This window comes from Pseudochaenichthys georgianus, chromosome 22, assembly GCF_902827115.2.
Source record: "Pseudochaenichthys georgianus chromosome 22, fPseGeo1.2, whole genome shotgun sequence".
In the NCBI taxonomy this organism is placed as follows: domain Eukaryota; kingdom Metazoa; phylum Chordata; class Actinopteri; order Perciformes; family Channichthyidae; genus Pseudochaenichthys; species Pseudochaenichthys georgianus.
The window spans coordinates 9,714,495-9,726,754 of NC_047524.1; the positions used below are offsets into that span (position 1 = coordinate 9,714,495).

A 12,260-nucleotide genomic window follows, 5' to 3' on the forward strand; every position below is an offset into this window, starting at 1 on the left:
TTAAGAGGGAAGAGTAAATACCTTTCACTACATCCAAAATTGTGTCCAAAATGGCACAGAACACACCCTGGATGTAGCTCCCCACTCCACATATAAAGTCATTAGTAACACTGAAGAATCCTCGGCCTGTGACCACCGGGTCGATGTAGCTGATTTCAACTTCTCCTGGGGAAACATAGGAGGGAAAATTATTTTATGACCACACTATCCCAAAATATATGCCAAAAATGATTTCCTTTTACTTTGTGTTACTCTCTTGTAAATAAAAAAAAGGAAAGCAGACACTTTCTCTAGTCAGAAATAAGCATTAATTATTGAATACATACCTTTATTCATACCCAATATAGTATCCAATATGGTGTCCACTATCGCACACAGTGTGTCTCTGAAGGTGCCCGCAACTCCACACATGAAATCATTAGTCGAATGGAAAGCTTGTCTACCAAAGACCACCGGGTCCACATAGCTGAGGTAGAAGTTCCCTGTTGGTTTAGAAGGTGGATTGTTAGAGTCGTGCTTACGTCACATTTAATTCATTTTTTGCTGTTGTTGAGTAGAGTGAGTGTTATGTGTTTTCATACCTTCTTCATCTGAAAAATAGCGAACAAATCCATCTTTTGCTTCCGATATCTCCTCAGCTGCGTAGGTGGCAGCGGAAGTGGGGTCACTGAAATCAGGTGCACATTCTGCGGACCCAGAGATACGATTTATATATTACAACATTTGAAATAGCAATGATTTTTAAAATCTTATTGTTCTTTGATTATCAAGAGAGAGGTATGTTTCTTTTATATTGTTTTCCATTCATAGTTGAATTATATCCATATGTTAATGTTTATGATAAGTTTGTTGTTAAGCCCCGAGCCTGTTTTTCAGGTCTCAGGCTCGAAAATGACATTCCCAGAACAAAATGACCATATCTTCCCTTCTAAAAGGGTTACATTAATAATCTTTTTTCTCAAAGCAAGGTTACACCTGTGAGTTGGATGTAGAAGTGTCAGAATCAATATAGATCTTTTCATTTTAAAGTAAATTCAGATTGAACACAGTAAAAAAAAAAAGTATTGTGTCCGTCCAAAAAAAAAGAATTACTTATAGTGAAAACCACCCTTGAATGATGGGATGGTAGACTAAAAGCTTTAGGAATCCAAACTACAACATATAATAAGCACCCTGTATCAAGATTGATGCAAAACAAGTGAAATGTGACCTTTTTAGAGAGATTTAGCAAAAAAAAACCACTTCTGGGGTCATTTGGATTAACCGATTCAGCCGCGTTTTTCTCGTTTTAATGCCATTGATCAAGTCTTTTGATCAGATTGACAGCTACGGTGAGACGATCTCCAGTAAAAGCTACGTAAAGGTACGTTTTGTGATGTCTGTGTTTGCTTCCCCTGTCGCGAGTTCGGATCACTCAGTGATGATATATATACCTAAATAACCTGTGGAACCTCAGCTTTAATCGGATATCTTGTATGTGCAGCTACGATAAGTAATAAGGGTATATTTTATCTTGAGTTCTGTGCCAAAGTGCGTTAGCATTTTTCGCTCAGGGGTCATTTAGATGCTTCTTATGAGACTTGTGTTTTGTTTTGGTAAAAATGGTTTGTATCGTCAGTTAGCTGAGATTATTCCCGTTAATCTGGTATAACACATTAATAGGTTCTTAAATATTAAGATCCCCTGAGACACAGTGTCGTGAAAAAAAAAAAAAGGACCTGCCAAGGGGGTCCTTGGGGCTTAACAGGTTAAATGTTAAGCACTTGATGCATTCATTGTGCAATCTACATAAAGTCCATAATGGTCATGATTATTTAAACGATGTGTGTCTTTCTTATGTACCTTGAAACTTATTGAACAGACTGGTTACTTCGTCAACAGCGTCGTTTACAGCTTGCACAGGGTCCGACACGATTTGTTGAATGTCTGAGAGGAGTAACAGAATGATTGATATTTATGCATATTTGATGATTGAAACCCTGTACAGATAAATGTATATAAGTATTTGTGACTTACCAGGGACTGCCTTATACTCCACAAAGTCAAACATCACCACTCCCACCACCCCCCAGGACAGGAGGGCCACCAGGGCGATGAGCAGCTCTGCCGACACTTTGAGCTTCCCGAGGATCCCGAGCCCTCTGGGCCTCTGAGCTGCAGCGGCTCCATTCGAGGCGCCTTCATGTGAGAAAAACAAAAAGATGATGTTCCAGTTGTGGTTCAGCCTTTGCTGCTAGATCTTTATTCATGTATTTTTTCTTTTAATGTTTATTTTATTATCTTTGCTTTTTAATGACTGTTTTTCAATGCCATTTTCTTAATGTCTTTGAATTGCCTTGTGTTGAAAGGTGCTATATAAATAAACTTGCATTGCCTTGTCTAGATCTGACTGACGCTTCTGTTACACTGGAAGTTGTATTAGAATATGTATCCTTATTATATTTTTTGTTTTAATATACTCTTTTATATTTGGTTTGTCCTTTTACAGTCAGACCCAACTATAACTGTATAGGACAAACATACAAAGGGCATGCAGATTAACAATGATCACAATGTTTATTTAGGCCCTACCAAGACCAATAAAACAAGGGACAAATATTGGTCAAAATGCATATATGTGGGCAGAGAAATGCCAAATATATGTCTTACATTTTATTTCAGAGATCCGTGACACATTCATTTTCACTGAGAAAGCGATCTAAACTGCTCCATGAAGAACTTATTTTATTTATATAATCTAATATAGGATCAGTGAAAAAAGCAAAGAAAGAGAAGCTTGTTTCTCATGTGAAGAAAACAAAACAAACCGGTTCAGCTCAACATGACATGTTCATGCAGAGCCACATCGATCATAGTTACATTTAAATTGTATAGGTCTCTAGGGCCTTCAATTGAGAATGTGGTTCAGTAATGCATAAACAATGGTATATAAACATCTTGGGGGAAGAAACTTGTCTGTAATTAGCAGAAGTTCCTGATAACAATCTAGATATTATTTTACAACAAAGTAAACATATCCACTGGCTTGATAAATCTAAGATTCTCCCATTCATGTAATGCTAGCAACACATTTGAACTTTAACACATAAGTATGGTTCAGTCTAATTACATTACTGTGGTTTGTTTGGGAGACTAATCTCCTTTAATAGAGTCTCATCACCGACACACTGCAGCTAAGCCGTAACAGGTGAAGGTGATTTTCGTTTGTGATCAAAGGATTGAAACTTTAGAAGATGAAGACAGTCTGATCTTGGTACAGTATTTATCAAAAGACATGATAAACACATCTTGTTAGATTAAAAAACAGAAAAGAAAGGAATCTTCTGTAGTTTCCATGTCATCAGCTTATTCAAACATATATGATTCCCAGCTGCTGAGTCCAGTGGAACATTTTTGTGATGGCATTTAATGACATCCTCACCCTTATCAACACTGATGCACATTCAGACATGGATCAGGTGTCAAAGTGTGAAAAGACACCTTGTTTCGGTGAATGAACTCTGAGCGTACTCAATTTATGATTCACTTCCTCGTGTAAAAATGCTGAGATGTGAACTCAAAACAGTCCCTTCAGAGTTTCTCAGGATGGACAGGTGGTGTCAGTATTTCACCACAAACGCACTGATTCTAAAAGGCAAACTGCTTGTTATTGTTCAAATCATTACAAGGCCTTACGCTTCATCAAACCACAGAAAACACAACTTGTGTGAGTAGATTGCCTACAAAGTGGACTTGTTTTTTAAATGGCAAAAAGAAAGTTGAAGACAGAGGTCAGTGGCAGCAGCAGTCGTGTCACTGGAGAGCAACGCTAATACTCCAGCCACATGATATCCTGTATTTATAGCAACCAACTTTCAACACATTTTCCAAAGAGGACAAACCATCGAAAGACTTCCATTTGTTTATATAATGGCATAAATCATTTAGACTTTCTGTGCTGTAGCAAAAAAGGGCTGTGGTGAATTTCAGTGCTGACGCAGAGGGAACACTCCTACCTTGAGCCATGATGATATGCAGACAATTTCAGCTATAATCCTTTAAATTGAGGGCAACGCCTCCTCATGCAGAAGTGAATGGAAAATCACAGCTTCAGTATACAATCCAATCAGCATCCGCTTATGTGTAAAAAGTGTCCAAGTTATTCAATTATTCCATTTCCACTTGGTGATCTCTGTCTTGTTTCCTGGCCGGTGTAATCCAAAGGTTAAACTTCTCGAGGATTGAAAAAAGGAAAATCAAGCCTGAATTTAAGATTTACAGGTGTTGCGATGTTGGAGCTGCCGGTGTGGCAGCATTGCAGAGGGGGGTCTGGGGCGAAGGAGAGCTACGCAGGGGGAAGGAAAGAGTCCAGCTAAGCAAAGGGCAGGGTATGGAGAAGGGGGAACAGACAGAATATCCCCCCCCCCCCCCTGTGTTATTGGTGCCTCACATGGGTATAGGTCAGATCACAGCACAGGGGGGCTTCAAGGTAACTTTATCCCCCAGAAGGCCGGGTTATTCTTAGCTGGAGCTCGGCGACCCAGCCGCTCTGGCAGGCCTTTTTGGGCGGTTGAAGGGGTGTGTGTGAGATCAGTGGGCTGAATTGGGCACCCCTACTGGTGGGCTACCTCAATCTGCCCACTGAACTGGAACAAATCAGGGGCTCAAGGTGAGAAATGAACAACAATGTTTCCCTGACTAGCAGCAGCACACTTTGTTGTTCCCAAAATGTTTTGTCTTTTTCACAGGGTTTCAATATTCACTTTCTTTTTTGTCCTCACATTTGGTCATACATTAAGGGCCAGCTTGTAAACATGTGTTTCCAAAATGTTAAACTATTTCACTACTGAACTAAAACCCCAAAACAATCAAATGTACCGTTGTAAGTATTTTTCAAAAGGCCACATGCTGTTCAATTAGGTTGTAAACATAGTCAGAGAAAAACGCAACATCTTCTAAAGCTCACTTAAATGTTTTGTCTTTTCTGTATGAACTATTCCATCTTTTTTTAATCTGTGTGCTAGGGGTGTAACGGTTCACAGAAGTCACGGTTCGGTTCGTACCTCGGTTTGGGGGTCACGGTTCGGTACGGGTTCGGTACAACAATAAAAAGCAAAAAAAAGTCCCAAATGCATAATTCCAGGTTTATTGTTATTTATTTTGAACAGTAGTGCAAGTTTCAGTTTAAACATAAGGAACTCTGACATTTTTAATAATTAACTGTATTAAACAGTTAAAAACCACACACACACACACACACACACACACACACACACACACACACACACACACACACACACACACACACACACACACACACACACACACACACACACACACACACACACACACACACACACACACACACACACACACACACACACACACACACACACACACACACACACACACACACACACTCTATAATGGCTGATGTCAAACAAAAAGGTTTCATCAAGCTGTAAAACTAAAAAGATTGTCTTGAAAATATTACATCATAAATAATAAGAAAGTGTTTCAAGAGCGCATAGCCGTTGAAAAACATATGCCAAAAGCTTCCGTTATTTATTTTGGTCTCTCGGCTTTTATGTCTATTGGTTCATTAAAAACAGCGGGGACAGTATGGGGGTTATTCCCTATCTTTATTCAAGAGCGTGGTATTTAAATTTGAGCGGTCTCGTGTGGGCAGACACTATACGGATAACTATTGCGTGTGGACGGAAGCTTGTTTGCGATTGCGTTTGCGTTAATCCTATGCGTTTAGCCGTTTTCGTCCTCGTGTGGCCGCAGCCTTAGTCCCAGTACGCCACTGAACGTAGCTATTATGTAAGGTGCTGGTATATATATACTAACTGTGCTTCCCCCCCCCAAGAAAAGTTGTAAATCAAACAAGTGAAGTACATGCTATGTTATTTAGCATGTTTGGCGTGTGTTACCATTAGCATACCGCACCGCTGTCTAACAACGCCGACACACCGTCCTCGTCCGATCCACCACTGGCACACTTCATCGTTATTGTAGTCCACAGGGAACCCGAAATGTTGCCACACAGCTGATTTAAAAGAAGCAGGTGAGTTCTAGCTCCTGTGTGTTATCTGAACTCGCCATACTAACTTTTCTTCTTCTTGTATTTTGTTCTTTTTGTTGTTGTGTTTCTTCTTGTTCTTCATTTGTTGTTTAAGGGCGGCTGGCAAACAGCTTTTAGGCACAATACCGCCCCCTGGATTATAAATAGTGTAGTGGATACTGCCCTGAATGACAGACTTTTTTCCCACTCGTAAAAAAAGGCGTATTCGTCGTGTGACTGCATGTGCCGAACCGTCAGGCCCGGTTCCAGAACAAAATGACTAAGGGTGCATCTGAGATTAGAGAGGGTGCAGTGGTAAAGTGCTATTTTTATAAGTGGGGAGTATACCTAACACCCTCTAGGGGGGTCCTCACCTCCTCTTGGGGGGTCCGGGGGCATGTGCCCCCGGGAAGATTTTTTAAAAAATATTGAAGTTAAAACCATCAATCTGGTGCACTTTGAGAGCAACATTAAGAGATCTATGGATCTATGTGCTCTTTGCTTGATTATGCCTTCTCAGTCCCTTATCACATAGCCTATAAGAGCATGGCGCCAGTTGTTGTAGCCAGTTGTGGTGAAGGCATCTGACTTACTTGAACCGAAATGTCTACATGCATAGCAGAAGATGGCATCTTTTTTACATGAATATTCCAGCCAATCTCTGTTTTGAAACCATGAGCTGCAAAATGAGCGCCTTACCCCACTGTAGGCGAGTTGGGTACTTTTTTAAATATACCTGGGCAGGCTCTGTTTTGCAGAGGTCCTCTTGCACTTGCGGGCCGCCGCGGGGGTGGCGGTGTTTGGGGCAACGAAGACGGCTGTGGCTGCTCCGCCTCTGTGGGCGAGGCGGGCGAGTCGGGCGGGAGGACGTTAGTGTCCACGACAGTAACGTAATGTCCCCATGATCTGAACTGTTATTACCTGCAGTAGATGCAGTGTTGCTGCTGGCGATAAGGGCTGGTTGTTTTAACCATTTTCTGATGTCCATCATTGACTGCTGTGTCAGCACCTTGCAGATGATGAATGTGCAGCGACACAGGTCACGCGCACCTGACATAATAACGTTACTTACCGTTTAAATTGATCAAATAAATGCAGCAGACAATGCTATTCAACCACAATTACAATTTATTTTATTTCAACTATATTCTTCTTCTTATTATTATTATTACTACTACTACTATTGTTAGTAATAGTAGGCAAAATGTAATATTTTTCATTTTTTTCACTTTTTTTTTTTTTACTTTTCATTTTTCAAATGAGGGTGCATAGCGACTGAACTGAGGGTGCAATGCACCCTTATGCACCCCCGTAGAACCGGGCCTGCGAACCGTGACGTCCGGACCGTGAGGTACGGTGTGCATGTTGGTTCTCATTAATTTATTATAAATGTAAATCACATTGTTGCTTTTTTTGAAAGTTCAAGTTATAAATAAATACGATATCATAATTTGTATTAGTTTAGCAGGTTAACATGCACACATTTGCTTATTATCAATAAAGACAAAGTAGAGTTGAGGCTGATGGAAAATCAGTGTACATTGTAGTCACCTGAAAATGGTGCCAAGTTAGAAGTGAAGGGATCATCAAAGCTACTACAACTCATCCTGAGGGGGGCATGTTTGTGTGTACCAAATTGGATGACAATCCATGCATTGGATAAATGGGCAGCGGGAAATTAAGAGGATCACCACCAGAGGGATTCATCCTGTGGGCAGTGCTTGCATTGGAATAAAAAAGGTGCCAGTACTCTAAATCAGCAACTGTTTCAAGTCAATTTGATTTATACAGCCCAAAAACAAGAATTTGGCTCAAAGGTCTTTACAATCTGTACAACATACGACTCCCTCTATCCTTATCCTCATATCTTTGATTCAGTAATTAAAAAGAAACACAAAAAAACTTTAACAGACATGGAAAAACAATTTTTAAACAGAATATTTACTGTAACGTTCAGAAATTGCATGTTTTCCCACGACTAATCAGGGAGGTGTCCGGGGCTCTCAGAGAGAACATGACGTAGCCTATACATGTGCCTGCATCATCATCAGGTCATATGGTATATCCTATAATGCTGGTGGGTTTGTCTCTTTACTGTATATTTTAGAAAGGCTCACTGTACTGAAAAAAGTATGAAAGGCTGGTTAAATTACTCCTCGTCTCGGAGTACACTCATGCATCTTTCAGCAGGAAATGAGAGAGGGAATCAATGGAGCTGCCAGGGAGGACACAGGGGAATAAACGCAACACATATGCGTACCTGGATGCGTCATGAGGTGCCGGTACGCAGTAAGAAGTAACGGTGCGCAGATGGGTAAAAATCAGAAGTAAAAAAACAGGACATTTATCCCTAACTGTTAAGATAATTGAGTGGTAAACATGGTGTGTGGTAAAACAGTCAAAACACTTTATTGAAACATCTGTACATTGGATAGAACATGAATTGTTTCTTACAGGATATACAGGAGGTGTACATTACTGCAATTAAAATGAGCTACACACAAGTCATCAACACAGTAATGATCACAGGTGTGTGTTGACAGTGGAGCTGCAGCTGGGGGTCACGGGCCTGATGATGAGGGTGAGCTCCAGCGGGACCGGAGGAGGAATGTATCTCTCCTCCCTCAGCAGCCGCAGTAACAGATCCTCAGTGTCCCGCGGCCAGCGGTAAACACGCGTGTTCTGAAGCCAACATGGGACGTGCTTCTGTAAGGAGAGTGCATAGTCATGTTTTTCAGTAGTACAGAGAGAAATTGTGTAAATATGGAGTAACTGCAAACAAACACATTCTGACCTCGGAAGCATTTGGGAAGAGAAGCGGTATGAATCTGAAATTCAAGCTGCCTTGTTGGATGAATTCATTCTGCATCTGAAAAATTAGATTAAGTGTTAAAGAATCTATTCGCAATTATAATCAGCATGATGTCTCACTGAAAAAGGAGATGTTCTCACCATGGAGTGAACATATTTAGTGTGTAGACCATGGTTGTCCACTACATATCCTTCAATGTCCTCCTTATACTTTTGACTGATGGCGACGATAACCAGGGTTGATGGCTGTTTAAAAACACACATATTTTAGACACATTCACGGCCTGAAACATGCTAAAAAAATCTCACAGATGTTGTCTTATAAGTCATAACTTCTGACAGTTTTATACAAATACAAGCAAGCAATACAAATGCTTAATCCTTACATCTTTCAGGTAGCTGTCCTTCCACTTGTTGATATCCAAGCGTCTGATTGGGTTGTCACATATGTCAATCTGTGGAATTAAATTCAGGGCTGTGAGTTAACTGTTGAGGTTTTTATTTATTTAAATCTGACCTGTGTGGAAAGGAAGTATCTTACAGCTGGTCTGAAACCTTGCTTTGTGAGGAAGTCTACGAAGGGGACTATTTCTGAGGAAATGTCCGAAGAATAGGTTATTAAAATGTTTCCTGTGAAGAGAAGAAAGAATAAACAAATTCATATTTTTCTAGTTTTGGTGTTAAATATGTTAAACATTTTATTCTGATAACTTTAGATGGTGTTCTTTGTTACTGTGGTAATATACTGATTTACTGTATTACCCTTTAATGTATGCAACATAACCATGACATTGAATAAATACCTCTGCAACTGTGAACTCACATTTATACATGTTCTCTAAAATAGAAATAACAATGAAAAGGTTTCATTTCGACTTTTTTAAATGTACACTTTAAAAAAAATTTTTTTTAAAAACACGATACACCACACACCCTGCTTCCAGTTGTAACCTCATAAGCCTGCGGGTACTTCCAAGTGCCCTACAACATAATTCCTTTGTACAATAAAACGAGCAACATCCTATTAAATGATTCAATCAAAGTGACTCACGGCACTCCTCGGGCAGACTGATGGTTCTTCTCTTCTCTTGCGGATGTGAGACAGACGCCTCCTCTCCTGCAGGGCTCAGGTTCAACACGCTGACCTGTGACATGCCCTCCACCAGGGGGACAAAGAACTGAGGCACGTTCACCGACACACCTCCCTGAGCCACCATGCTATTCATAGGGTGATGAGAGTGTCGGTGCCTGGAGCATTTGGAAAGAAAAGATAGCAAAGGCTCATCAGTTCAATCATGCTGACAGGTGATAATATGCAAAGCAGCTGCAGCACTTGGTCACAGCATTTTTAAGTGCTTACAAAGTTGTGGACTGCACATAGTTGTTCTAAGATTTTGCATGTTGTTGTTTTTACCAGTTTTGGTAGTCATGCCAGGGTCCTCTGTGCTGGTAGGGAGCAGGGTATCTGTGGCCTGGATAGGGGTTGAACTGCTGCTGATAATACCCGATATTCATGGTATGACGGGGGTCTGTAAATATAGTTCAAGCACATGATGAGGCAGAAAATGCCAAAATAAAATAAGCTAGAGAGAAGCAGGTTGCCAGTTAAAATACCCAGCCAAATTAAAATCATATACTGTATGACTAGAAGTGCTGCTAATGACAGTGGTTAGAAGCAACTACATCAAGTACTGCAAATGTTTTAGACCTGTATTTTATGTGAGCACACTTTACGGTACTTCCACTTAGTTTAGAGTAAAATTATGATTTCTTTTACACATTCTTCTGAAACTAACAATTACTTGTCATAGGTCTAAATACTGAACATTATATGAAGTAGTTAAAATATGCTTTACCTTAAAACATTGCAACCTTTAAGTGCTGCTTACACATTTGTCCACTTATGATTACAAAGATATCTACCAATTAAAGTCTCATTGTTATGCACAATACTTCACTTCATAGGACTTAAACTTATAATACTGTAAGTATGTTTTGCAGATAATATTTCTGTACTTTTACCTGTGAAATATATAGGAATAATATTATTTGCACACTCCTGTATTGCTGCCACTTTGGTAAAAGCAAGGAAATATTAACAATATTAATAGTAATGATAATAGAAATACGTGATTATCTTCTTTTTTCAAACAAAGTGCATATTAACAGTTTTTTCACATTTACAGTGAACAAAAAGGAATAACTTAAGAAATAGAGTTTTTCTTACCATAGTTGTGCATGAAGTGGTGAGGAGGCTGAGGTGGTTGGTAGTGTTGCCACTCATCGTCAGATCTTAGCGGACAGGGAAGCTCAAGATCCTCTTCATCACTCTGAAGCTGAGAATTACATTCATCCTCACCCCTGAAAATTAAAATGTTTTACTTTCAATTTCAAACCTTGAAGCATATGTTAATGATAAGATATTCTCTGACAGGTGGCTCCTTCTCAGTCACCTCGTTGTGTCTTTGTTTGCAGGCTCAGTGTTTCCAGTGTGAGATCCACACCCCATACAGGAGCAGTCTGCTCTCGTGTCCCTCGCTCTGGTCTCCGCAGGACGGGGGCGATGATGGAGATTCATCCTGGAAGGAGCTGCTTCTCTAGGCTCTTTGTGCTCCATCAGATCACGCCGCGTATCACACACTGGCTGACCCACAATTCTGGTTCACTTGTCCGACTGCAATTGCTCCTTTTTGGCAGAAATAGTCTGCATCCATGCAATGGGCTGGTCTGAATCTATTATGATGTGGATTGGCGTGAAACATTTGGTTTACTTTGACTTCAGGGATTAAAGGTTGATGGAAATGTTCTGATTTATTTGTGATGGGAAACACTTTTAGTTCTGGTGGTTCTTCCGATTTTTCCATCTTAACCAAGTAAAGTCAGCCTGTAGTCCTGCAAGTACAAAAGACACAGAAAACAAGTGATCCTCATAAGCAGAAAAACACAGAACTAAAGGTCATTTGGAAGTGTGATTCAAATAAAGTTGAACATTACAAGACAATACTTTTACACATGCAGTTATTGTTAAACATACATACCACAACAATCCTATTCTTGCATTTATATTATTTTGTACCTACCATGCATTGAGAACACTGTCAGGAGAAAGGAGAAAGACCAACAGTGACATACATGTTCCAGCCTGGATTCTTTACACTCCTGTTGGTGCAGAGGCTTGTGTAAGCTCCAGCCTGCTATATGCAAATTCTCCACCGCTTCAGGTGTGTCCAATCAGAGAAAGGCTGTGTTGCTCAGCCGGAGTGGCCAGGTGAGATGAGATGATAACATTCAATAGTGGAGTCTTAACTGTTCAAACAAAGTTGTCTTAAAGTTAATTTCCTTATTAGAACATTACATTATTAAGACATGTTGCATAGTTTTGAGTAACAATAAAACAGGCGCG

The 12,260-nt window shown here is 40.1% G+C and overlaps 2 protein-coding genes and 1 long non-coding RNA gene across 30 annotated transcripts in view; 1 reads left to right on the forward strand and 2 right to left on the reverse strand.

Moving 5' to 3' along the window:
• LOC117467996 (trichohyalin) overlaps positions 1–4,345 on the reverse strand; it is a 40,234-nt gene extending 35,889 nt beyond the window's left edge. For all 27 annotated transcript variants that reach the window (XR_011645241.1, XM_071207204.1, XM_071207212.1 and 24 more), the window contains exons 1-6: positions 3,996–4,345; positions 2,017–2,178; positions 1,843–1,926; positions 582–686; positions 327–482; positions 22–165 (exon numbers count right to left, since the gene is read on the reverse strand). Coding sequence is in view for 26 of the 27 variants with exons in the window: in XM_071207204.1 (XP_071063305.1) it covers positions 22–165; positions 327–482; positions 582–686; positions 1,843–1,926; positions 2,017–2,178; positions 3,996–4,005 (661 nt within the window). In the remaining variant the exon portion in view is untranslated. The remainder of the gene's footprint in view (positions 1–21; positions 166–326; positions 483–581; positions 687–1,842; positions 1,927–2,016; positions 2,179–3,995) is intronic.
• Positions 4,346–4,625: 280 nt separating this feature from the next.
• LOC117468122 (uncharacterized) lies at positions 4,626–11,415 on the forward strand. Its single transcript, XR_004554431.1, has 3 exons — positions 4,626–4,648; positions 9,963–10,162; positions 11,333–11,415. It is a non-coding gene; the product is annotated as an uncharacterized lncRNA (long non-coding RNA).
• On the reverse strand, positions 8,445–12,019 carry LOC117468121 (E3 ubiquitin ligase TRAF3IP2-like). Of its 2 annotated transcripts, none has more exons than XM_034112112.2 (10): positions 11,938–12,019; positions 11,311–11,749; positions 11,085–11,218; positions 10,272–10,386; positions 9,909–10,105; positions 9,399–9,487; positions 9,244–9,312; positions 8,999–9,103; positions 8,841–8,915; positions 8,445–8,752 (listed from the first exon to the last, which is right to left on the reverse strand). In XM_034112112.2, the coding sequence occupies exons 2-10, from the start codon at positions 11,472–11,474 to the stop codon at positions 8,570–8,572; spliced, it is 1,131 nt and encodes a 376-aa protein (XP_033968003.1). In that variant the 5' UTR covers positions 11,475–11,749; positions 11,938–12,019; the 3' UTR covers positions 8,445–8,569. The 2 variants fall into 2 exon arrangements, with proteins under 2 accessions (XP_033968003.1, XP_033968004.1); XM_034112113.2 differs by having other exon boundaries at positions 11,934–12,010.
• Between the last annotated feature and the right edge of the window lie 241 nt (positions 12,020–12,260).